Below are 24,598 nucleotides of genomic sequence, written 5' to 3'. Positions count from 1 at the left end.
TTGAGTTTGAATTGTAGGCCATCCAGCTGGAAGTGTTGAGGAGAAGACTGAATTTATCATTTAGGAAGTCATGTAAGAAATTGTCACGACCATGGATGGGAAGGTTAAGGGAAAATATTTATACTGAGGGGGAAAAAAAGGCAGAAGAAAAGTCCAGGGAAATCTACTAAAAATGTCCAGTAAACTGTAAAATGGAACAGTTACAGCTCATGAGAGAAGAATTGTATTACAGGTGAGATGGCTTGTGAAGTGTGTATAGAATGCTGGGAACAAAACTCCATAGAACACTGATCTTTTTTTCCCAAGGGAATACATGAAACAGGACTCATGAAGGACACTGGAAAACAAAAAAGAGGTATGACTCCCCCCTCGCCCACATTAGAAGCGGTAGAAAACAAAAGCAATTTGATTCTTTGTGCCTGAACATCACCAGATCCTGTGGATTCTTCTGTTCAAATAACTGAGGCTTCCACGGTAAGAAGAGAAAGCACATTAGGAAGGCTTTAACCTGGTCCGCAGGCAGACTCTTACATCATGCTTGGCAGTCCTTGATTGAGTATCTTTGTGCCCACAGTTCACTGGCTCCTAAGAGGGTTCGCCCTGCAGGGCAGTCGGGGTCTTTTTTTCCAATGCCTTGAGAGAAAGAGGAATCTCCAAGCTCCTAGCTTTGCCTCCATGTTGGACAGTAGGCGTATTTTTTTTGAATTCAGTAGTACATCCAGGAAATGAAACAAGTCTTTCTGCTCCTGCAGGTTAAGATTAATCTCAGGACAGATTCAAGTATGGAGCAGTAGATGAAAGATCATTTTTATAGATCACTATCTCTGGTAGTTGAACTCCAACTTCTGAGTCAAATTGAACAGTAATTAAATTTACTTAGAACGAAGTTTTAGAAAACAAGCTAGTCTGTCTGTTCTCGGTATCAAGGCAACCACGTATAGAGCTAAACAGCAGGATCTGGAGGGCCCAGGACTGAGAAAGGCTGGCAGGGTAGTGGGGCCACCAGCAGGGACAGAATGGGTGGGGATGCTGCAGAGTGGGTAGAGGGAGACAGGTGCCACAGGACCACTGAAAACCACACTGTAGAAGAGCCAACAAGAGATGCTTTTATTGAAAGTCATCATGGTGTTCCCGAATGCTCAGGTTCATTCTCCTAGGAGGACACTATGGGGCTAGCCCCACCAGAACAGGTAACGCGGGTCAGAGGATAGCTCTAGTCTAGCCTGTGCTTTTGGAGTCATCCCATGGCCTGGGAACCCTAACCCAAGGTGGCCCTGAGTTCAGATGGAGGCTCACCCAGGCACAGAATGACCTTGAAGGATCCTACAACTCGCATCCAGAAAGACTTCTGAGCCCTCCTGAGCAAATGTGCTGGTCTTCCTGTGCAGAGCGCAGGTGGGCAGGAAGCACTGTGCAAATAACTGCTGGCACAGAAGTAAAGGGCTGTCTGGTTGGGGACAGGAGTCTCCAGGAACAAGAAGAATTTCGCCTTCTCCGCACGAGAGACCCTATAGCCATTGGAGAGCTCTCCTTTGTTGGTATCATTGACATTGTAGGAAGCGAAGATCAGCCGGAGCCCCAGTCCTGGGTCTTGTCGATACCAGTACATATAATTGTGACCCTTAGTCTGAAAACATTCCAGTAAAACACTGTTTCCTGTGTTTGTGATCCTATTCCGTGGGGTCTGAGTAACACCAGTATCCATGGAGCCTGTGAGGAAACAAGGCAGAAACTGGAGGGAGTCTGTGCAGGTTCCTCTTGCCACAGTCTCGAGGGAGAAGCTTCAGACCCGGAAAATTTAAGGCAGGGATTCCTTATGTTTCCCTAACTCACCTGTTCCCAGGAGACAAAAGGCCACACAGCAGAGGAGCATGGAGCCCATGGTGGGGAGAGGCAGGATGGAGGTGTTTCCAGCTCTGAGGTTTGGGGGAACAGGACATGGAAATAGGAAACTGCAAGGATTCAGTAGGTGATGTCACTGTCCCTCCCAACTGAGTGGGTCTCAGAGAAAGATGCAACCACACCCCTTCCCACCACACCCCGCAAGGATCTAACCTTCAGTGCCGCACTTGTCTGGCGGGTAGTGCTTTGGCTTACTTAGTGTGTGTCCTATCAGCGGATGCGGAAACTCCTGCTCCTTCCGCTTCCTGGTTCTTCTCTGCCATCTGTTGGAAAGCAGTCTCTCTCCCTCTTCTCAGAACCTCTCTATTTCAGTTGTTCAAGGAAGCATCACCATCCCAACTGAATAGGGCACAGAGAAAGGTCAGAATCCTCTCAAATAAAAGGAGTCTAGTCTCACTGGAAGGCTGTGACCCTGTAACATTTCTCTTTTTTTTTTCCTGCATTTAGTTTTTCTAACTCAGGTCTAGGTAAGCTATGTGATTTGAATATATTCACCATAAATGTTGAGATTTTTTTTTAAAGAGAAGGGAACCTTTGTTCCAAGTTGCCACTGCTCTTTAGGGGCTGCTGCTGTTTTGGTCAGTATTTTCTAGATGCAGATCTTCACTAAAAGTATTAGCTCATTGCAGGAAGGCACTCGACTCAATGTGGGCTAGGGTTTGGGATTTCAAAGCAATACTTAACATCTTCACTCATATTTTGAATGAACTGTAAATGGTTCCTTAAAGAAATATTTTTGGCATAACATAAATTGTTCCTGATTTTAGGAGGAAAGTGTTCAGTATTTCAGTGCAACAAATTACAAATATGGCACAGTAAGACAACAATGGTGTGAAATCCTGTGTGATGGACGTAATAGGCAAAGTTGGTGGCCTGGTCTTGTCCTGGCTCCCCCTGGTCCGTGGATATATCATGGCATCTCACACCAGTCAATCCTGCTGCATATAACATTGGAAAAGTCTCCTTCTTAATCTTTTTTCTTTTGATTATGAAACGTTCTAACACATACAGAGTACATACAATAGTATAATGAGCTTCCATGTCCCCACATTACCCGGCTTCAGTAATCATCAACGCATGGCCTGTCTTGTATATTCCCTGTCTGCTTCTCTCTCTCCTGTGTTATTTTGCACAGTTCCTGATTTATTTGGAGCACCCAAGCACATTGTACAGCCAGTGCATCATTCCATATGACACATTCCACTATTCTCTCCCTTGTCTCTCTTTCTGAGTGGAGTTTTCCATTAATAATACCAATAGAAATGTGGACTTGTTCCAATAAATTGCATTTCCTTGGGTTCAATGAACACAAACAAGGTCATTATAATAAAAAATCATCATTTTGGTCTTGTCCTTAATGGGAAAAATGTAATTGCCCTAATTTGCAGTTCTTAAGCATGATTATTTGCTGCTCCCTGCTGAAGGCAATGATTTGAGTGGAAGAGAGATTTGGGAGCTGAATATAACCTGTTATTGGGGGCGGGGTCCCATCAGTTGAGAGAACAGAGAAGTCAGGTCCGGTGGAGTCCTACAGGAGGAGTCTGTAGACACATGGCAAGGAGAGGAGACGCAGAAATCATTCTGGGAGCAGAATCTATGCCTGAGGAGGAGTGAGAGACTATTATCAGAGGAATGAATGGGAGAGATACATAACGGATGTGAAGGGAATTGAAAAAGACATTCTAATTTCTGGGCAACCAAGAAGGTCCTTGTTGGCATGGACCAATATTCCCTCTACTCTGGGCGGCTCATATGGCTCTCAAACCTTATCTATAATCCACTTTTCCTCTGACTTACCTTCCACCACAGGCAGAGCACAGACCTCTCGGTCTTACCCACATACCATGCTCCTTGCCACTTATGTGCTGTGTGTTCATAGGTGATCTTAGGGACGCTGAGAACACTCTTCTCATTTGTGAATCGTTAATCTGTATAACAAATGTCCTCCTGTACAAAGGATGCCAAAGGAGAAATGATGTTTTATCACTAGTTAGTCAAAAGAAAATTTTGTCTACCTTCAACTCACAAGGGTGTTTTCTTCTAGAAGATTTGCAGTTTTAGCTTTGACACTTAGTCCTATGACCCATCTCAAATTGATTTTAGTTCATGGGATGACGTATTAGAAAAGTCCATTCCTTCCCATGTAATCATCCATTTGTTTCAATTTATTTGTTGAGAAAGTTGCTATTACAATGCATTAAAATTTTCAATCCATAAACAGGATATATGTTTTCATTTTTAATATTTTCTTTAGTTTCCATTTGTGATGTTTTGTAGTTTTTCATTGACCATCGTTTGCTAAATTTACTGATCCTACTATATATGGAATTGTTTCCTAAAGATTATTTTTCAGTTGTTTGCAACTAGTCTAGAAACATCTGATTTTTAATTTTGATGTGGTACCTTGTGATCTTTCTAAAGTCACTGATTGTTTCTAGTTGTGAATCACTGATTTCTATATAAATAATCTATTTTTATAAAAACTATATAAATAATTCCATATAAATAAATATAAATTTATTTATAATTTATAAATACATAAAATTTATAAATATATATTATATAATATAATGAATATTAATAATAAATACAATCTGAAAATAGTGATAATTTCACCTCTCCTTTTACAGTATTTAGGATTTTTATTTCATTTTTGGTTGGCCTATGACATGGTTTAGGTCTTCCAATATAATGTTGAAGAAAACTAATGAGAGAAAACGTCATGCCTTGTTCCTGATTATAGGAAGAATGTGTCCAATATTCACCATTACACTGGGTGGTAGCTGTAAATTTTTCACTGATAGCCTCTATCAGATTGAGAAAGCTCTCTTCTATTACCAGGGCTGAGAGTGTTCGTTTTGAAAGAGTACTGGATTTTTCAACTGTTTTCTCAGTACCTATTGAGATGGTGAAATGGTTATTCTTCATTATTTTGCTAGCATGATGACACCCATTGATTTCTGAGCGCTAACTCATTGTGCCTCTTGCAGTAAACTCACTGGGTCCTGATGCATTATCACATGCACAGATACATACGCATACACACATGCATACATCACACAAATGCATTTGGGCTGGATTTGTTAACATGTTGGGAAAAATCTTTTCACCTATGGTCATATAGGATAGTGTTCTGTAATATCTTAGATTTGGGCATTAGGGTTTTGCTAGTTTTATATAATGAGTTATGAATTGTTTCTACCTCTTATTTTCTAAAAAAAAAGAAAAGTTAGATAAAGTTGGCATTTTTTCCCCTTAAATGTTTGAAAAAATTCACCAGGAAAGGAATTGAGGTTTGTAGTTTTCTTTGAAAGAATGTTTTTGATGAAGAATTAAATTTCCTTCATATAAGGTTTTTCACATTCCTAATTTCATCTCTAGTCAGTATGATAAGTTGCGTTTTTCAAATAATTTCACTTCACCTAGTTGTAGAATTGATTGGCATATACTTAAGATATTCTACCATTTTAATGTCTCCTGGATCTATGGAGATGATCTCCTTTGCATCATTGATATGGTAACTTGTGTTTTTTCCTTTTATGTCTTGACTGTTCCGGGTTTATCACTTTTATCGATTAATCAAATTATGATCATATTTTCCTCTAAATCCTTGAACATTTTTGTAACAGCTCCTTGAAAATCCTTGTTTGAAGTTCCCAGCATCTGTGTTATTTATGGTTGGTTTCTGCTGCCATTTTTTCCTACGTTGGGTCATATTTTCCCATTTATTCCCAAGTCTAACACTTTGTTGTTGCGTGATTCAAATTGTGGATACTACCTTGTTAAGAGTCTAGATTTTTTTTTGGTTTTATTTAATGAGTGCTGATGTATTTTTCTCTAAAAGGCAGTGAATTTATTGGCCAATCAGCTGGATCCCTTTGAGGCTTGCTGAGCATCGTTAGGGCATGGCTGTCACTCTAGGACCTGGGTGGCCCATCTCCCGACGTGTGACTGCTTCCCCCTGGCGGTGCCAAGTGTATTCTCAGGGTGTCAGCAAAGTCTGTCCACTCTGGCTGCTCAGGAGTTCCGTCTGCCTGGATTGTATGACCCCCACAACCTCCATTCCTCTCACAGCTCCCCAGCAACTGCTCTCTGCCAGGCCTTGGGGGGGCTCTGTCTGGTAGACGTCTACTGTTACCATTTGCCCAAAGACTACAGAGGACTCCATGAAAAATAAATAAATAATAAAGAGGACCCCATGCAATACTGGGAGCTCTGTTTGTGCACAGCTCCCTTCTCCATAGCAGCTTCCCCTCCCCTACAAAGTCAGCCACCTCCACAGCCCTGAACTCGGGTCTCAGCGAGGCCCCTGTGCTCGGCTTGGTCTCCACGCCCTTGCGCTGCGGTCCAGGAACTGTACCAAGGCAGGGACTTGTATGTCTCCGCTTCTCAGTGCTGACAGCCCTCCCCTGCCTGCTGTCCAATATCTGGACACTGCTGCCTTAAGACTGTTGTCAGGTTTCATAGTGGCTTCTGTGTGTACGGCAAGTAAGTAACAACTGTCCATTTTGACCTGAAGCCAACTTTCCAAGTTTTTCTTATTATAACGATAGAATTACTATAATGCTTTTGCATTTTTAAGGTTCTTGATTCCTATTGTCAAACTGACACCATTGTAAGTAGTTTATAAAAGGAACCCTCCGACTGGGCTCTTTATCAAACTGGACAACTTGAATCATTTTTAAAGTGTTCTTAAACACTTTCTCACAAATATTATTCCTTTCCAAATTTACACTGAAAAAAATTTTTCTATTCACATTTTCTCATTACCTACAAAGTTGTTGGTTTTGTTCTTTTCTAAAATCATTATTTTCATCTTTATGGTAAATGCTTAAAATTTGTTTCCCTAAAGTTATTTCTCAGGAATTTGTTTTAATTTATCCAATGAATAATTGCTCCCCACGGAGCATATAACATTCTCACAATTTTTCATTTAAAAAAATCTATAACTTACCGTAACTACATACATTCTTTGAAATACATTTTTCATGGCTCGTTTACTCTTCCTTCCCTCTGTTCCCAGAGACTGAAATTCCGTGTTGCGCCCCCAAAAGTTTCTCAGCCCTTTTAAGCCTCAGTGAATGGGAGTTGTTCTGCCACACTGGTGAAATTTAAAAGAATTAGCTGTCATATCAAGAGCTCAATAGAATCGATGATTGTACTGGATGGAATTTGGCTCTAAAAGTAGATAACGTGGATAAATATAAAGTCTTTAAGAAAAATTTGTGAATTTTTGCTGCCCTGTGCAGCAGAATCCACTTAGAAAAAAGAGAGAGAAAGAAATTTGTTTGAATCAAGTTGACTCCAGGGAGCAAACAGCACAGCTGAGTGGATGAAGCACTTTCTCAGCATTTTCAGATGAAAGGGGGCTGTTGAGGCGTGATGAGTAGCCTTGGGGCCAGCAATGATAGAAAAGCTTTTCTATTCTTCACAAAGACATGAGTGATAATAGGGGAGGCCACAATCTGGATGCCCAGGGGACTGGGAAAGGGAGAAAACAAGGTGAGATTCATGTAACAGAGATAATAACATGCGCCTGCTCGAGAAGAGAGACCCCCGGTTCCCCCACGCCCAGTGGTTCTTTGGAGTCTGGGATGCAGATGTCGTCATATAGGAAGGTGGTATTTCAATGCTTAAAATAAAAAAGCGGGCTAATACCTAGTATATCTCATCATTGTCTATCCATCACTCCTTGGCTCCCGCTAAGCACCCTTTAGCCTTGTATTAGATTGCACTGTGGCTTAAGCTAGCTCCAGGGAACTCCTGTTACGTCCTTCCAACCTAATAGATCACCTGCTTCCTGAGTTGGGTCTTGATAAGTTTGTGCACTAGGAGGAACTAACATTTTGGCGCTGTTGGTTGGCTCCTGGCACAGAAATACAGTGCTGAGTCTCCTGGTTCAGAGGACTGGATTTCCAGGCTGCAGGGTGAGTTTCGGGGGCATTCTGCTGAGACTCGCTTCTTGACTAACTCGATTTGATCAAGAACTCGTTCGTTCTGAAAGGAAATTAGAAACTTCAACTCTTTTTTTCTGGATCTGTTGACACCAATTAAAAAAAGTATGTCCTTTTGGGGGAACACAATCCATGTTTGCTGTCTGTCCTTTGCTTTACACCAAGTGTCCTGGAGTGTGGGGGACACTGGCATCTACAGAGCCTGTAAGAGAAGGAAGCAGAAGCTATAGACAGAAAGGGAACCTGACAAGACTTGGGTCTGGGTCTTAGCAAACCCAGGACAAGATTTTTCTTTTGTGCTTAGGACTCACCTGCTCCCAGAAGACAAAGGGCTACAGAGCAGAGGAACCAGGTGCCCATGGTGGAAACAATATAGCAAAAGGATGAGGTTTTGTAATCCCCATCAACAACCTTCTTGTGATGTCATCACTTTGCAGACTCAGTCATAATGAAATTTACCAATGTTTGCATGTTTAATGGCTAAATAAATTTCTTCTTTTGTGAGGTGCTTGTTTGTGTTTTTTATATATTTTTCTATTATCGTTTTTCTCACTAATATATAGAAAAAATTATAGTAATTTGTAGGTGTCCTTTATAAATTCTATACACCGGCCTTTCTTGGACATATAAATGTAATATACATCTTGTACTTATAAGTGTGGCTATGGATAGAAAACTAGTAATATCATCATATCTCACTATGGAGCTATTTGTTCACTCTTGCATAGTTCAGTTTGATGGATTAAATATCTTAAATTTGATAGAGTCATTTCAGTCAATTTGTTCATTAGTTTCATGATTTTACTACGTTTATGCTTTGAACACAGCTGGAATTGATTTTGGCTGTTGTGAGGTAAGTGGCCAGTTTCATCTTTCTTCATACATACAGAACCAATAGTCCCACCCCCATTTGTTGAAAATCTATTCTGTGTCTTCTGTGGTACTATCTCTGTGTGTATGTGTACCTAGATAAACAAATCCATGAGAAAACCCCACAGTTCCTATGCCACACTGTACCTTTATTTGTGTGGTTTTACAATAACTCTCAACACTTGTTACAGTCCTCCCTCTTGTATCTTCTACTGTAAGAGTGTCCTGGCTACTCACTGCCCCTTGCAGCATCATATAAAGTTAGATTTAGCCTATCAAGTTCTATCGAAAACATATTGGGAGTTTGATTGAATTCTGTTAAGTATACAAATCAATTTGGAAAAATGGACATTTTAAACTTGTCAAATCTACCCAACCTGTAAATATAGGATGTCTTCACTTATTTAAGCCTTCTCTAATGGTGTTAATAAGGCCATATATATATTCTTCTTTTCGTGGAGGACTTTCACTACTTTTGCTCAATTTATTCCCAAGTATGTATATTTGATATCTTTGTTTGATTTAATTTCCTAAATCTGTTTCTGATATACAGGTGTTTATGTTTAGAATATCATTCACATCTGTATATACATGTGAATAATATATATAGCTTTATATATATATATATATATATTTATATATCTATATCCCATGAAATATACCTGGTTGGGAACAGTATTTGTGTGTCTCATCACTCTCCTCTTTCCAACACCTTTTATTTCTTCCACATCCTCAGAGTCTCCTCTGGCATCAGCCATTGGTAGACAGACCCACACTCCTTTTACAGAGGCTTCCCGCTGCCTGCTTTGGTGGTTCATCAGAAGCTCAACTCTGCCTCATGTCTTTCTAAAGATGTCCTGAAGAAACTACAGTGTAAAATCTCTTACTGTCCAGAATAAGCTAATATATGACCGTTCCCTTATTCCTACAAGTTACCCAAGAAGTGTTTGTGGCTTTTTCTGCTTTGATCACCTTTACTTTTTTCATTTTCTTATGAATATCAACGTTAGACAACCCAAAGCTCATACTTTCTCTTAATTTCCTTTTTTTTTTTTAAGATTTTATACCTTGATCAATCCCTACATAGTCCATTTCTGCCTTCTTTTATCTCCTTAAAGAACCGCAATACCATAATCTATGTTTCCAAGTATTTTATCTCAACCGAAATCTGTATTTTGGGTGGACTTTTCTGGCCCCAAAGTTTAATTCTTGATGTGCTGAGTTCTACAGAACCTGTACCTCTAGCCAGGCTCTATTCACATCTGTATGTACAACTGCCTACTTCCAATTTTTATCTTATTATCCAATAAATAATTCAAACTCTACTATCCAGATGGGAAATGCTACTGATAACATGGTCCCGTTTATTGAACTCGTGCCTTTATAAGGAACCAAAGTCTTCTAGAGACCATTGAAAAATTGTGTTGATCGCCTGTCTGCTGATGACAACTGAGTATTTCTCTCACGTTTCAGTCCCATCTTTTGAGCATTAGCCCACAAGAGATTTCTATACTCACATCCATGAAACCAGAAAGTCACCTTGTTCCGAAACTTCATTCCATCAACTCTCTCAAATTTGTTCAGTTGGATAAAATTCACATCAGTTGATCATGTACTTTCTCATCTTTCAATTCTGCCAAGTGTGACTCTCTTTAATAGGAATGTTCTACACGCAATGACATCCATCTGGTGAAGCTCACATTCTCTTAGCTTCATCTGATCCACCACCAGGCAGAACTGTCATATCTTCCCCAGAGCAACCAAAAAGCTTCTGATTGCAGTGTTATAGTGTATCATGTTGCGATATATGAAATTACAATGTATTAAATTATATTCAAATTGATAATTACTTTCTTACTAGACTAGTAGCTCCTTGGAGAACGACTCTGTTTTCTATTTAATTTTTTATCCTTTATATCTGGAAAAGTGGCAGGACACAGGAAAATGTCAAGGAAAAATATAAGTGAATGTATAAGGAGCGATTAAAAGACCAGAGGCCCCAAAGTGCTGAAATGTATCCTCTGGGTCTATTCCCCTGTGTTTTTTTTTTAATTTTTTTTTGAAGTGTAGTTGATTTACAGTGTTAGTTTCAGGTGTACAGCAAAGTGATTCAGTTATACATATACATACATATGTGTATGTATAAATATAAATATGTATATTTTCTTTTCAGATTCTTTTCCACTATAGCTTATTACAAGAAATTGAATGTAGTTCCCTGTGCTATACAGTAGGTTCTTGTTTATTTTATATATAATAATGTGGTGTCTGTTAACCCTCAACCCCTAATTCATCCCTCCCCACCCTTTCCCCTTTGATAACCATAGTTTGCTTTCTACGTCTGTGAGTCTGTCTTTGGTTTGTAAATAGAATTTGTATTTTTTTTTTTAGATTCCACATGTAAGTGATATCATATGATATTTGTCTTTCTCTGTGTGTCTTACTTCACTCAGTATGATCATCTCTAGGTCCATGAGTCATTGATTCAGAATGCAGAGTGCAGGGAAGGATGCTGAGCAGAGGGACATTTAAAACATTTTAGGTAGAGGCTGTAGTGGGGGCCGCAGGGCTGGAGCGGGTTTGTGCACCGGTGGGCGGTGGCCGTGTTCCACCGTGGTGCGCTGCCAGAACAGACGTACAAGGCTGTTTGGTTGATGTGGGCCAGCTTCACAGTGAGAGGAAACAGTCCTTTCTCCTCTCGAGAGACACTGTAGCCTTCAGATATGTCTCCTCTCTGAACATCCTTTTCAACCGTTGAGTAATAAATCAGCCTCAGACCTAGCCCCGGGTCCTGCGGGTACCAGAACATGGCATTGTATCTCAGACTCTGTTTGCACTCCAGGGTCACATCCCGTCCAGCTCCAGCAAGCAGGAATCTCCTCTGGTAGATTTCAGCATCTGTGGGTCATGTATGGTAAAGATACAGAGGCTGGGGATAACGCCCAGAGAGGAGCCCGGCAACGTAGTGAGAAGAGAGTGCCGGAGTGAGGGTCTGCACATCCAGGGTAGAATTGTACTGAATGCGTGTTGGGCTCACCTGCTCCCAGGAGACAGAGGGCCACGTAGCACAGGGCCCAGCTGCACATGGCAAGGGCTGGCTCTTTGTGAAGCTCCAGACACAGAGTCTGAGAGAGGCCAAGGGAAGGGGCTGGGATCTCGGGCTCCCCCTGGCTCAAGACGCAGAATTGGTCATTGCTATAAGGTGACTGTCACAGCTGATTTTGCAGATGGAGAAATAAGACTAAGAGAGATCAATACATTTGTATCGTCTCTTCTGCCTTATGGAGCGCTTTATATCCCTTCTAAATGGACAGGTGCCCACATGGTGAGAAGATTGAATCCCCCACTTCCTGGTCAGAGCCACACTCAGAGGGTCACGTGCCTGTGTACTTGCTGTGATGAAAACTAGGAAATACCTACAATTTTCAGTCTATTGCCTGCCCACCGACTGCTGTTCCCACCAATACTGTTAGTGGGGAAACTCCAAACACAAGAAGAGATTCAGATGTTGTGCTGTAAGATAGGGTCAGTGCTCTCCACCCTCTGCATTTATAATAAATAATTGACATAGAAGAGATGGAGTAGAGACGACTGCAGTCAATAGCAAAGATCCCTATACCCACCCTCCCCCAGTGGCGGCGGATTAGAGCGGGGAATTGGGAGGCAACCTGGGCTTGAGTCCTGGCCCTGCCGGTTAGCAGCTGTGTAACCCTGAGCAAGTCCCTTAACCTCCCTTGGATTTGATTTTCTCATGTGTAAAATGGGTAGAATGAGCATCTACTTCGAAACTTGTGAATATCATATAAAGAATTTAGAGGGGTTCTTAACACAGAATAAGCACCGTCTTTGTGTTTGCTATGATTATTTTCTGGAGCTGTTATCTGATCCACAGGATTGAGGAAGTTAATACCATGTCAAGGAAATTCAGACATTTATTGACATAGGATTGTGCAAGATAGCAAAAATACTATTCCCAGTGCTGAGCTGAAATGTATATACAGTGAGTATACATTCATTGCAGAATATCATTTATTCTCGAGAATCTTAGATAAACAAAAATGTGATCATAGATTAATTATTTCTTATCAAATGTTATTTCGGTAGACAAATGTTTGCTTTATTTTTATTTCTGGGGTCATCTGTAAGAAAAGATACTTTAATGATGAAACTTGGTTGGAAACCGGTGGCTGACTGTTGCTGCCACCGTCTAGAATAAAGGCGTGTGTGAGACAGAGACAGAGACCAGAGAGGAAAAGGGGAAAGGAACTGATAGATGATTTAGAATGGGAATCTTTAGAGAGTGTGGCCACAGGGTAGAACTCTGAGAAACAATGCCAGCTGGCAGCTCTCTTCCAACCAGTGGTCCCAGTCTTGAGGTTCTCAGTCTACAAAGTTGAGGACCGCATTCCTCACACTTGGACTCCTTTGGCATTTTGGTAAATCCTAGAAACCCCTTCTCAGAAAAAGTCTTTTAAACTCAAAATAGAACACGTAGTATTACAAAGGAAACCAATTATTTTGAAGTGCAGTTACCAAGACATTTTAAATAAAATGTATAGTATATTAATACATAAACATCTTTAAAGTTCATTTAATAAAATATATCCCGGTGATTCTGAAAATTGCCATGATTTCCAAGCAGCAAGTGATGAGAGTAATGATATTTACTCTATGTAATGTGATATGAAAATACCTGGGACTTCAATATCAACTGTAATGTGCACCAAATTGACTGATATGCAAATGTATTTATGCAAATATCTGCGATTTCTATTATTGATTTTGTCACAGGTTCTACTAACACTGCTGTGGTGTATTCACGACATCTATTATGAACTAAATGCTGTATTTTAGTTAGAGATTAGTGAAAATAAAGACACATTTTTTCCACTCAAATTTATGGATTCCTGAATTCTATTATTGCACCCCTTGGAAGTCCATGGGTCCCAAGTTAAACATTTCTGCTTTAGAACAGAATGTTCTTTGTACTGAAATCCATGAACAGAAAGGATTAGGAAGTTGATGTATCCTCAAATATTTTGCCTCAGATTTGTTAAAGGTGCCCTGATTTAAAAAAAACTCTTTTTAGACTGATTTACAGACCTAAATTATGACAGTAACAGGACTTACTATGATTGTATTCTAGTCCTGGAAATGTGACTTAATATCTGTATGCATCTTTCTATACAACATCTTTACCGTCAGTTACTTTCACCATCCCTGTTGTCCATATCATCTTTGTTATTAAGATGTATGTGCGACTCTCGAGGGGCACTACTGGGATAGAAAGTGATAGGGACACGACGTGGCAGAGATACACTTGCGTGAAAGAATGAGGCTTGTGCTGAGAAACCCTGTAATCAGAAACAGCATCCCCCAAATGGAACAGTAAGAATATTGACAGAGACTATACATTAAAACCATCCCCTACAACGATGCTATGTGTGCAATTTCTGAGACACTTCAGATCCCAGTGAATAGATATATGTGCTATTCTTGTTGACGGAATTTTAGACAATTCTAGTGGATTCAAGATCTTCATTGCATTCATTGTTAAGGAGAGTCATGTTTCAGAGGTAGCTCGAGGAGTAAATAATGAAAAAGTTTTGTTGTTAAGCACTGTTTCTTGTATTGCAAAATATTTCACAGCCTCCACCCTTTCCATGCCTCTAATGCAATAATTTCATATCTGGAATGCTTGTATATTTTCAGAAATAACCATGAAAGGATAAACCAAAAATCAATAAAAAAAAAAATGATTACCCAGAAAGGGAAGGAGGAAACAGGGTAGAAGAAAGAAGTCGAGCAAAGAGCAAGAATGACATTTTCATCCAAATATGTTGCTAACCATATTAAATACAAGCACTCAAAATGACCCAGTCAAAATGAGGAGATTTTCAATCTGGATACTGAAAACTAAGGGACAGCGGATTTATTCGATAGCAGGGTAAGGAGAAAGATGACTGTCTTGTAGGGCTAGAAACCTGATGAAATGGCCCACAAGAGGAACAAGAAGAGAACTCACAGACTGACCAGCAGAGCTGTGACGCTGAAATTCATCTCTGTAAGTCATGTGCTTCACTGTCAAATAACCCCCTTCGGTACTCTTAACTCAAAGGTTTACTTTCATAAGGAAACAGTGAGACTTTTTAAGTGCACACTGCCAAAGTTCCATAACTTTTTCAACATGTTTGAATTGTCTATTTTACTTAAACACAGAGCAGTACTAACAGTTGGTCACACAGGTAGTGAGGCTGGTGGTGTGACCCAGGTGTGGTTGCTGGTGAACACTTTTTCTGGAGAAGGTATTTTTCTGTAGATACTGAGGCTCAGCTATCAGCTGAGAAATGCAAAGACTAAATTGAAGTGGACTAACGTGAAGTCTTGGCAGAAAAGTCTTTAAATAAATACATTCTTTATGAGCATTAAAATAAAATCATAATACATTTCTTAAAATCCAAAAAGTGCAAGACATGTATGATAAAAACACAAAGCAATGTTGAGAGATGTTAAAGACCTTGACAGAGCAGCATGAGGGCACTATTAGGGGAGAGGGAAATGTTCTGGGTCTTGATTGTCAAACTAGTTACATGAGTGTAAAAGCCTGCAAAAAGTATTGAAATATATACTTTAAAAATGGTGCATTTAATTGTGGGTATGTTATGCTTGAAGGTTGCTTGAAACCTCAGACAACCCCAGCGTTTGGGAGGGAGGGGGTTGCAGAGCGCCCTCAGCTGCTCTGGCAGAGACAGCTGTGAGAAGCAGTCATGAACCCAAAGGAGAGTCTGGGTCTGGATCATGAATTGTGCGGGGCCAGGGGATCAGGGTCCCCAGGAAAGAAAGTTCACCTGCCGATCATCGAGCTTCCCGAAGGCACAGCTTTGTGAGGGGAAAACCACACAGTTACATTTCTCATAGAGATTGTTAGAAACCCATCAGGCTCATACCCTGTGTCTTTCCTCTGCCTGACGCCCCGCACGCTGGGGCATCTGAGCCCCTTTACCGCTTCCTCCCCCTTCCCTGGCTTTCTGTGCCATCAGCTGTTCTAACATCCCTTTCTGCTCACCCACAGTTGCCATGTACCAGCTTCTCCTTCTGGTTAATATCTTTCAAGTTGGGTTTCTGTTACTCCTTTCCCACCTCATACACCACTGATTTCCTGAGCTGGGCCCATGATGAGTTTGTGTGCTAAGAAGAGCCAGCGTTCAGCACCGTGGATTCACTGCTGGCACAGAAGTACCGCGCTGAGTCCCCTGCCTGAGTGGAGTTGATTTCCAGGCTGCAGGGTGAGTTTTTGGGACATTTAGCTGAATATCGCTGTTCAAATCCTGCTATCTTATCCACAATGTCTTCATTCCGTAAGTAAACCAAAAACTCGAACGCTTCTTCCAGCTTCTTACGATACCAGAAAACTAAAGTATGTCCTTTTATGGGGACACAGTGCATCTTTGCTCTCTGTTCCTTTCCTCTGACCAGATGTCCAGGACTCTGGGTGACCCCCGTGTCCACGGAGCCTGTGGGGGAAAGAGACAAAGTGGAGACAAAGCCCAGGAGGAGCCTGATTCTGCAGCCACAGGAGAAAGTCCTGGATCTGGAATCTGAGAAGTTCACAGCAGGAACTCACCTGCTCCCCAGAGCAAAAGGGCCACACAGCAGAGGAGACTGAAGCACATGGTTGGCTCAGGGGAAAATCAGGGCAGGTGGCTTTTTGTCTAAGGCTCCTCATCCCCCATCAGCAACGTCCTTGTGACGTGGTCCCTTCCCATGTCATCACAGTCCCGTGGAGAGGAAACTACACATTTTATAGGCTGGAGGGCAGGGAAAGCTGATGATGCAACTAGTGTGGCTTTCAAACTGCTTTTTATTGCCTTTTTCCTGACTCTGCTTTTTCATTATTAAAAATAAATAAATAAAACCATTTACATCATTAATTTATTTGCTCTTAACTTGTCAATTTCCCTCCTCTCCTCCACTCTTGCTTCTCAGGCAATGAACCATACAGCTTGGTGTATGTCAATCATAACTTCTCCTGCACTTACAACTCAGATAGAATCTACTTTAAATTTTAAAAACTGCATGTTGAAGTATACAAAACAATATATGCGATGAGTATACAATGCGTCTAGGGAAACAACAAAATCAATGCTCTTGCCTGAAACCGTCAATTTAGGAAACAGATGATCACTGAGAAGTTTTCAGCCCCTGTGTTATTTTTCTAGATTTCATTGTTCTTTCTCTACCACGTCCAGGTAAGCATGACCCTGAAGTTTATATTTTCATTCCCTTGCTTTTCCTTACAGTTCTTGCACTTATGTAAGAATCTTTTTATACCTATTATTCAATGTTGTTTGTCTTTGAAATGTGTCTAAGGGAGTTCATTTTGCTCATACTGTTTTCTGTCATATTCTTTGTTTTCAACACTATGTCTATGATATTAATTCATGTTGTGGCATATGCTTTCAGAGAATTCATTTTCACTAACATGTAGGCTTCCATTCTATTCGTTTGACAGATTTATTATTCATTCTCCAGTGAATGCACACGAGGATTTTCCCCTAGATTTTGGGGCTACTGCAAACAGGACAATCTTCTTGTACATTCCTTTAGATACCCTGGTGTAATATGTATCTATCCCTGAGATATAAAAATTGAGCCTTAGGGTCCCCATGTCAACTTTACATAATTAGACAAAATGCTTTCTAAATTAAGACAAGTACATAGTTCCATCAACAGGGCATGCGTGTTTTCTTGTGTTCCACCTCTGAGTCATTCACACTTAATATTCTTTTATTTGCCCAGTCTTCTAGGTTAAAATAGTACCTCACTATAGTTGTAGTTTGCATTTTTATGATTGCTAAGGTGGTCCAACTTTGTTTTTTATATTTATAGGCTACTAGTGTTTTGTGTACACGGCCCTTTGCCTCTGTATCTTTTGGTTGATTAGCTATTATTTACTCATGACAGTTCCTTATATATCCAGAATATATACTTGTATATACAAAATATATAATAATATATATAACTTTGTTAGCTGTATATGCTGCCAATATATTTCCATTTGTGGCTTGAATTTACACTCTTTATAATGTTTTTTGGTGACATTCCTAATTTAGTAGATCTGTCATTCTTTTTTGAGAGGGCATCCATTCTTTAATTCTTCATAAGAAATGCTCCCATAGTGCAGTTTCATAAAGGTGTACTTCCATGTGATTTGCCAAATAGTGAACAATTTAAGTGTTGTATTTAAGCATTTAATCCTTTCAGAATTTAGTTTTGCTTATACAGGGAGACGTTGTTTAAAATTAGTCTTTCTGTGGATAACCACACATCCCAGAAGATCTTACTGTATATTGTGCCATTCCTCTGCATTCATGCCATGATGGTTCTCTCATATATTAAGTGCCTCTCTATGTTTGGTGCTATTTTAAATCTATTATTTTCCATTTGTCCATTTATTTATGCCTTTTTCAGTATCCTTAATTATAAAATAATTTGAAGATACAAAGGGGGATTCACCTCACTTGGTAATTCAGTATTATCTGCCCTAATCTACTCTCTCTTCTCCATTTAAATATCAGATTGGTTTTGTCAAATTTCATGAAAATATCTCTTGTAATTTTGATTAGTGCTGCATTTAACACATAGATGATAGTTCAGAAATTGGAATACATTTCCTGTTGGTTTAAATTCTACATGACATGACATATATCTTCACTTAATTCAAATTTTTGAAATGCTTTTCTCTAAAATTTAATAATTTTCTGAATTAAAGTCTAACTCATCCTATGATATTTGTTTCTGTATTTTATACTGTATGTTACTCTTAATTGCTCTCTCCTTTTGAAAATATATATTTCACTGTTGCTAGTATATGGAAATAAGTTGACTTTTCATATTATATGAAACTCAGTTAACTTATTAAATGATATGATAAGTAATGCAATGCTTCTTTAGATTCCTTTGCGTCTTCTGTATTTGTCATCTGTCTATAATCACTGACTTTCCCTTTTCTCATTTCACACTTTGTCTTGTTTTGTTAGCTGGGATTTCAGCACAATGCTGAACAGAAATGGTGGTGGCGTTCTTCTGCTCATTTATCAATTACGTGTGACCAGGACAACTAGAAGTACAGGATACGTGCTACTCACAATGGGGGTTAAAAGGATAAGATTAGATCCTGGGTATTTCAAGGAACTATTGGCATCCCAGGATGTTTGCAAATCATTCTCCCAGATGCTACTGAACCTGGTTCATCTCAGCTGACCAACAAGAAGCCAAAACGCTGAGGTGTGCAGCAGAGAAAAGATTTATCTCTAAGGCAGCCAAGCGAGGTGATGCGAGAACAGAACTCAGATCCACCTCCCTGAAAGCAAGAGGCGCAGGGTATGCATGTGATAAAGAATAAAGAAGTAAATCTGCCTTAGGTGTGGGGAGCGTGGAGATCTTGAGGAGAGGTGATTTGAAAAAGATGTGGTAACTCTCATCCTGCGCAGGCATAACTGAGCTAGAAGCCCCGCAGAGTCATAAGGGAAGACTCTGAGCAGGATTCGAGGGTCGAGGTTTTGGTCCCCTGATTTTGCACACCCAGGTCGAGGGTCCATGGTTCTAACCAGTCTTAACAATCTGACATCCAACTAGACACAGCTTACTCTGGCTCCTCCCAGCTGGATGTAGCTGACTCCAGGTTCCAGGAAAATACCTCAAACAAACATGTTGTTTAGATTTACTTGAAGCTTGGAGAACACGCAAGTCTTAAAAAGACCTTGATTCGAGAAGGCAAGCGAAATGGATTTGACTAATCGTTACCCAGGGTTCCACAGCCGGGACCTGAAGTATGTCACTTGAGTTCCCTGAAGTATCTGAGGACTTCCCACCTCAGGTGAGGGGAGGTCTCTGCTTGCTCTTTAAGCTCCAAAAGTGTTTTTACAGAAAGACCCACATCCCCTCCTAGTGGCCAAAGTTCCAAATGGTCTTTCCCCTTGGTCCTTCTCAGCCATCTGGCTGTGGTAATCCTCTCCATGAGCCTAATGAAGCCCAGCTCATCTTTAGCAGGACGTTGTAAACATGACTTGCTCTAAAGCGCTGCTCTGTGATTCTACCAGATCTCCCTGTGTCACAGAGAGTAATAAGTGGGTTCACACGATACCCTGCCCGAGCCCGGCTAACATGGCCAGAGACGCCAGATCCCTTCAAAGAGTTTTCCCATGAGTCTGAAACTGTAACAGAACCATAGAGACAGAAGGTAATGGTTGCTGAGGCTTTTTTTGGCTTTTAGAAAGAAGACTTACGAGCTTCTGCTGCTTATGAACGTAGGAGGAGGGTTTCTATTCTTTGTTGGTATTTTTGATGATACCATCTGACAGGTGTGATGTAACATCTCACTGTGGCTTTGATTTGCCCCTGTGATGACAGCAGTGTTGAGCATCCTTCTCTGGGACCCTTGGCCATCTGTATGTCTTCTTTGGAAAAGTGTCTATTAGCTCTCTTGCCCATTTTGCAATTGGTACTTTTTTGGATATTCAGTAGTATTAGCTGCTTATATATTTTGGATATTAACCCCTTATCACTCATCACTTTGCATACACTTTTCCCACTGTGTGAGTTGGCTTTTCATTTTGTGTATGGTTTCCTTTGCTATTAAAACCTCTCAAGCTTAACTAAGTCCCATTTGTTTATTTTTGCTTTTGTGTCCTTTGCCTCAGGCGACAGATACAAAAATATTGCTGCAGTTTTTGCCAAAGGGTACCCTAAGTTTTCCTTTCAGCGTTTTATGATTTTTGGCCTTACATGCAAGTCATTAATCTATTTTGTGTCTATTTTCATATAAGCTGTGAGAAACTGTTCTCACCTCTTTCTTTCACACGTGGCTGGCCAGTTTTCCCAGCACCACTTTTTGAAGAAAGTGTCTTTTGCCAATTTTATGTTCCTGCGTATTTTGTCACAGATTAATCAACCATATTTGTGTGGGCTTACTTCTGGCCTCTCTACTCTGTTCCATCGACCTGTGCCTCGGTTTCTGGGCCAGTACCACGCTATTTTGATGATTATATCTTTGTACAGCGGGCAGAAGTCAGGGAGCGTGGCACCTTCGGCTTTGGGCTTTTTCCTCATGATTGCTGTGGATCTCCGGGTTCCTCTGTGGTTCCATATACATCTTAGGAGTCTTTGTGCTGGTTTTGTGAAAATGTCATGGGTCTTATGATAGGGGTTGCTTTAAGTCTGTAGATTGCTTTGGATAAAATATACCTTTTAACAGTGTTAACTCTTGAACTGGCCCACGGGAGGAACAAGAAGTGAATTCACAGACTTGACCGGCAGAGCTGGGACACCCGCTTTCCTTACTGCAGGCCACGAGCCTCCCTGTAAAACACGCTCCTTACTGTGCTTAATGGACTGGTTTATTTTCGTAAGCAAGGGGCATCTTTTAACTCTATCACTATTGAATTACTAATAGTCTGTATTAAAGAAAGAGAGATTAACAGTTGGTCACACAGGTAGTGAGGCTGGTGGTGTGACCCAGGTGTGGTTGCCGGTGACACTCTCTCTGGAGATCGTATTTTTCTATAAGATACTGAGGCTCAGACATCAGCTGAGAAATGTAAAGACTAAATTGAAGTGGACTAATGTGAAGTCTTGGCAGAAAATACTTTTAATCATTAAATTCCTTATGAGTTGTAAATTACATTCATAATGCATTTCTTAAAGTAAATTTAGGAAAATATCAACAAAATATGTGCAGGATATGCTCAATTAAATCACAAGTCAATGCTGAGAGAAATTAAAGACCTTGACAGAGCAGCATGGGGCACTTTTCAGGGAGAGGGAAGTGTTCGGGGTCTGGATTGTCATGCTGGCTACATGGGTAAAGGTATTTGTCAAAATCTAGTGAAATATAAACTTAAAATGGGTGTGTCCCATTGCCCTTATGTTATACCTGAAGGTTGCTTTTCCCTTGTACATTTGTACTCTTCAGGAGGGAGGGGGTTGCAGAGCGCCCTCAGCTGCTCTGGCAGGGACAGCTGTGAGAAGCAGTCATGAACCCAAAGGAGAGTCTGGGTCTGGATCATGAATTGTGCGGGGCCAGGGGATCAGGGTCCCCAAGAAATACAGTTGACCAGCTGGTCATCCTGCTTCCTGAAGGTACAGCTTTGTGAGGGGAAAACCACACAGTTACATTTCTCATAGAGATTGTTAGAAACCCATCAGGCTCATACCCTGTGTCTTTCCTCTGCCTGACGCCCCGCACGCTGGGGCATCTGAGCCCCTTTACCGCTTCCTCCCCCTTCCCTGGCTTTCTGTGCCATCAGCTGTTCTAACATCCCTTTCTGCTCACCCACAGTTGCCATGTACCAGCTTCTCCTTCTGGTTAATATCTTTCAAGTTGGGTTTCTGTTACTCCTTTCCCACCTCATACACCACTGATTTCCTGAGCTGGGCCCATGATGAGTTTGTGTGCTAAGAAGAGCCAGCGTTCAGCACCGTGGATTCACTGCTGGCACAGAAGTACCGCGCTGAGTCCCCTGCCTGAGTGGAGTTGATTTCCAGGCTGCAGGGTGAGTTTTTGGGACATTTAGCTGAAAATCGCTGTTTAAACCCTTCTGCCTCTTCCATAATGTCTCCTCCATTCCGTAAGTAAACCAAAAACTCGAACGCTTCTTCCAGCTTCTTACGATACCAGTAAACGTAATTATGTCCTTCTTTGGGGACACAGTCCATCTTTGCTCTCTGTTCCTTTTCTCTGACCAGATGTCCAGGACTCTGGGTGACCCCCGTGTCCGTGGAGCCTGCGGGGGAAAGAGACAGAAAGTGGAGACAAAGCCCAGGAGGAGCCTTGATTCTGCAGCCACAGGAGAAATTCCTGATCTGGAATCTGACAAGTTCACAGCAGGAACTCACCTGCTCCCCAGAACAAAAGGGCCAGACAGCAGAGGAGACCGTGGTACATGGTTGGCTCAGGAAAAAATCAGGGCAGGTGGCTTTTTGTCTAAGGCTCCTCATCCCCCATCAGCAACGTCCTTGTGACGTGGTCCCTTCCCATGTCATCAGAGTCCCCATGGAGAGGAAACTACACATTTTATAGGCTCGAGGGCAGGGAGGGCTGGTGATGCAACTAGTGTGGCTTTCAAACTGCTTTTATTGACTTTTTCCTGACTCTGCTTTTTCATTATTTTTTTAAAACTAAAACAACTTACCCGTACACATTTAATTTATTTGCTTTTTTAACCTGTCAGTTTGTCTCCTCCCCTCCCTACTCCCCTCTTAGACAGTGAACCCTCCAGTTTGCTGTACATCTATCAACTTCTACTGCACTTATAAAAATCACACAGCAGCTACTTCAAGTTAAAAACTACATTTTGAGCTATACAAAGAATATTTATGATGACTATGCAGTGCGTCTAGGGAAGCAATTTGGTTTTGCCTGAACCAATCAGCGTAGTATTTAAGTCAGCACTAAGAATTTTTCAGCCCCTGGGTTATTTTTGTAGATTTTATTGTTCTTTTTTCTACCATGTCCAGGTAACCATAACCCTGAAGTTTATTTTCATTCACTTACATAAATACTAAAATCTGTAATGAAAAGTAAATATCTGCAAATTAGATATTATTTACCGTTGGATGTCTAATTTATCTAAGGGGAATCATTCTGTTCATATTTTTTCTGTGACTTTTTTTTAATTCTTTGTTGCATATAATTTGAGATAATTCTATTTCACTAATATTTAGGATTCTATTGTATTATTTTGGGACAACTTATTATCCATTTTTGAATTAATACACATAGTTTTCTTTCCTAGTTTTTAATGCTACTGCAAAGAGGACTGCATTCTTATACATTTCTCTGCATACTTAGGTGCAAGATTTTCTCTGTACCTGGGAATGCTGAGATCAAGCATTAGGGTCACCATGTCAGCTTTACATAATAAGACAAAATGCTTTCCAAATTAATTAAGCCGAATTAATAGTCCCATCAACATGCATGAGTGTTCTCTAGTGTTCCACCTCTAGGACTCAAGCACACTTAATATTCTTTTTTTCTGCACATTTAAAAAAAAATCACAAATATGTACTGTTCATTGTCTCGAAGAATGTTTAGAGCTTTAGATTTTTAAACTTACATAGTTATCAAAGGAATAAAGCAAACCACAAAATAAGAATTAAATAAAATGCACACACCTCACTATTAACAGCAACAATATTTTTCTTATTTAGGGGGGGAGAAAATTGGGATTTTTATTTATTTATTTTGATGGAAGTACTGGGCACTGAACCCAGGACCTTGTGCATGCTAGGCACGTGTTCTACCACTGAGTTGCACCTTCCCACCTTGGGGCTGACACATTTTTATATTTGTAGGCCACTAGTGTTTCTATACATTGCCCTTTGTCCATTTTGGGGGGATTAGCTATTCTTTGTAACAATTCCTTATACATTCTGGATACCAAACTTTGCCAGTGTTGTTAATATCTTTTCAACTTGTGGCTTGTGTTTTCACTGTTCGTAAAGTTTTTTTGTTGATATTCCTAGTTTGGTAGAGTCTATCGTTCTTTTTTGGAGGTTATGCATCTTAATTCTTTATAAACAAGACTCCCATAGCCCAAGTTCATAAAGATGTACTCCCATTTTTTTTTTTTTTACCAGTTAACATATTGAATGTTGCATTTAAGCATTTAATGCTTTTAGCATTTATTTTTGCTTATGCTGCAGAGAAGTGGCTTAAATTAATCTTTCTGTGGCTAACCCCTTGTCCCGAAGACCGTACTGTATATGGCATTATTCCCCTACAGACATGCAGTGATGGCTCCATCATATATTAAGTGCCTGTATATGCATGGGCCTATTTTAAATCCATTAGTTTCCATTTGTCCATTTGT

The 24,598-nt window shown here is 40.4% G+C and overlaps 2 gene segments (V, D, J or C); both read right to left on the bottom strand.

Annotated features, from left to right (window-relative positions):
- Positions 1-24,598, bottom strand: part of LOC106729699 — a 387,064-nt gene that overhangs the window by 71,043 nt on the left and 291,423 nt on the right.
- Positions 21,571-22,836, bottom strand: LOC116664834. The segment is given in 2 exon segments: positions 21,571-22,510; positions 22,623-22,836. Coding segments are annotated over 2 exon segments (378 nt in total).

Source organism: Camelus ferus, chromosome 7 (genome assembly GCF_009834535.1).
Source record: "Camelus ferus isolate YT-003-E chromosome 7, BCGSAC_Cfer_1.0, whole genome shotgun sequence".
In the NCBI taxonomy this organism is placed as follows: domain Eukaryota; kingdom Metazoa; phylum Chordata; class Mammalia; order Artiodactyla; family Camelidae; genus Camelus; species Camelus ferus.
Note: the sequence above shows the minus strand (reverse complement) of the source record. Positions and strands in the feature narration are given on the sequence as shown.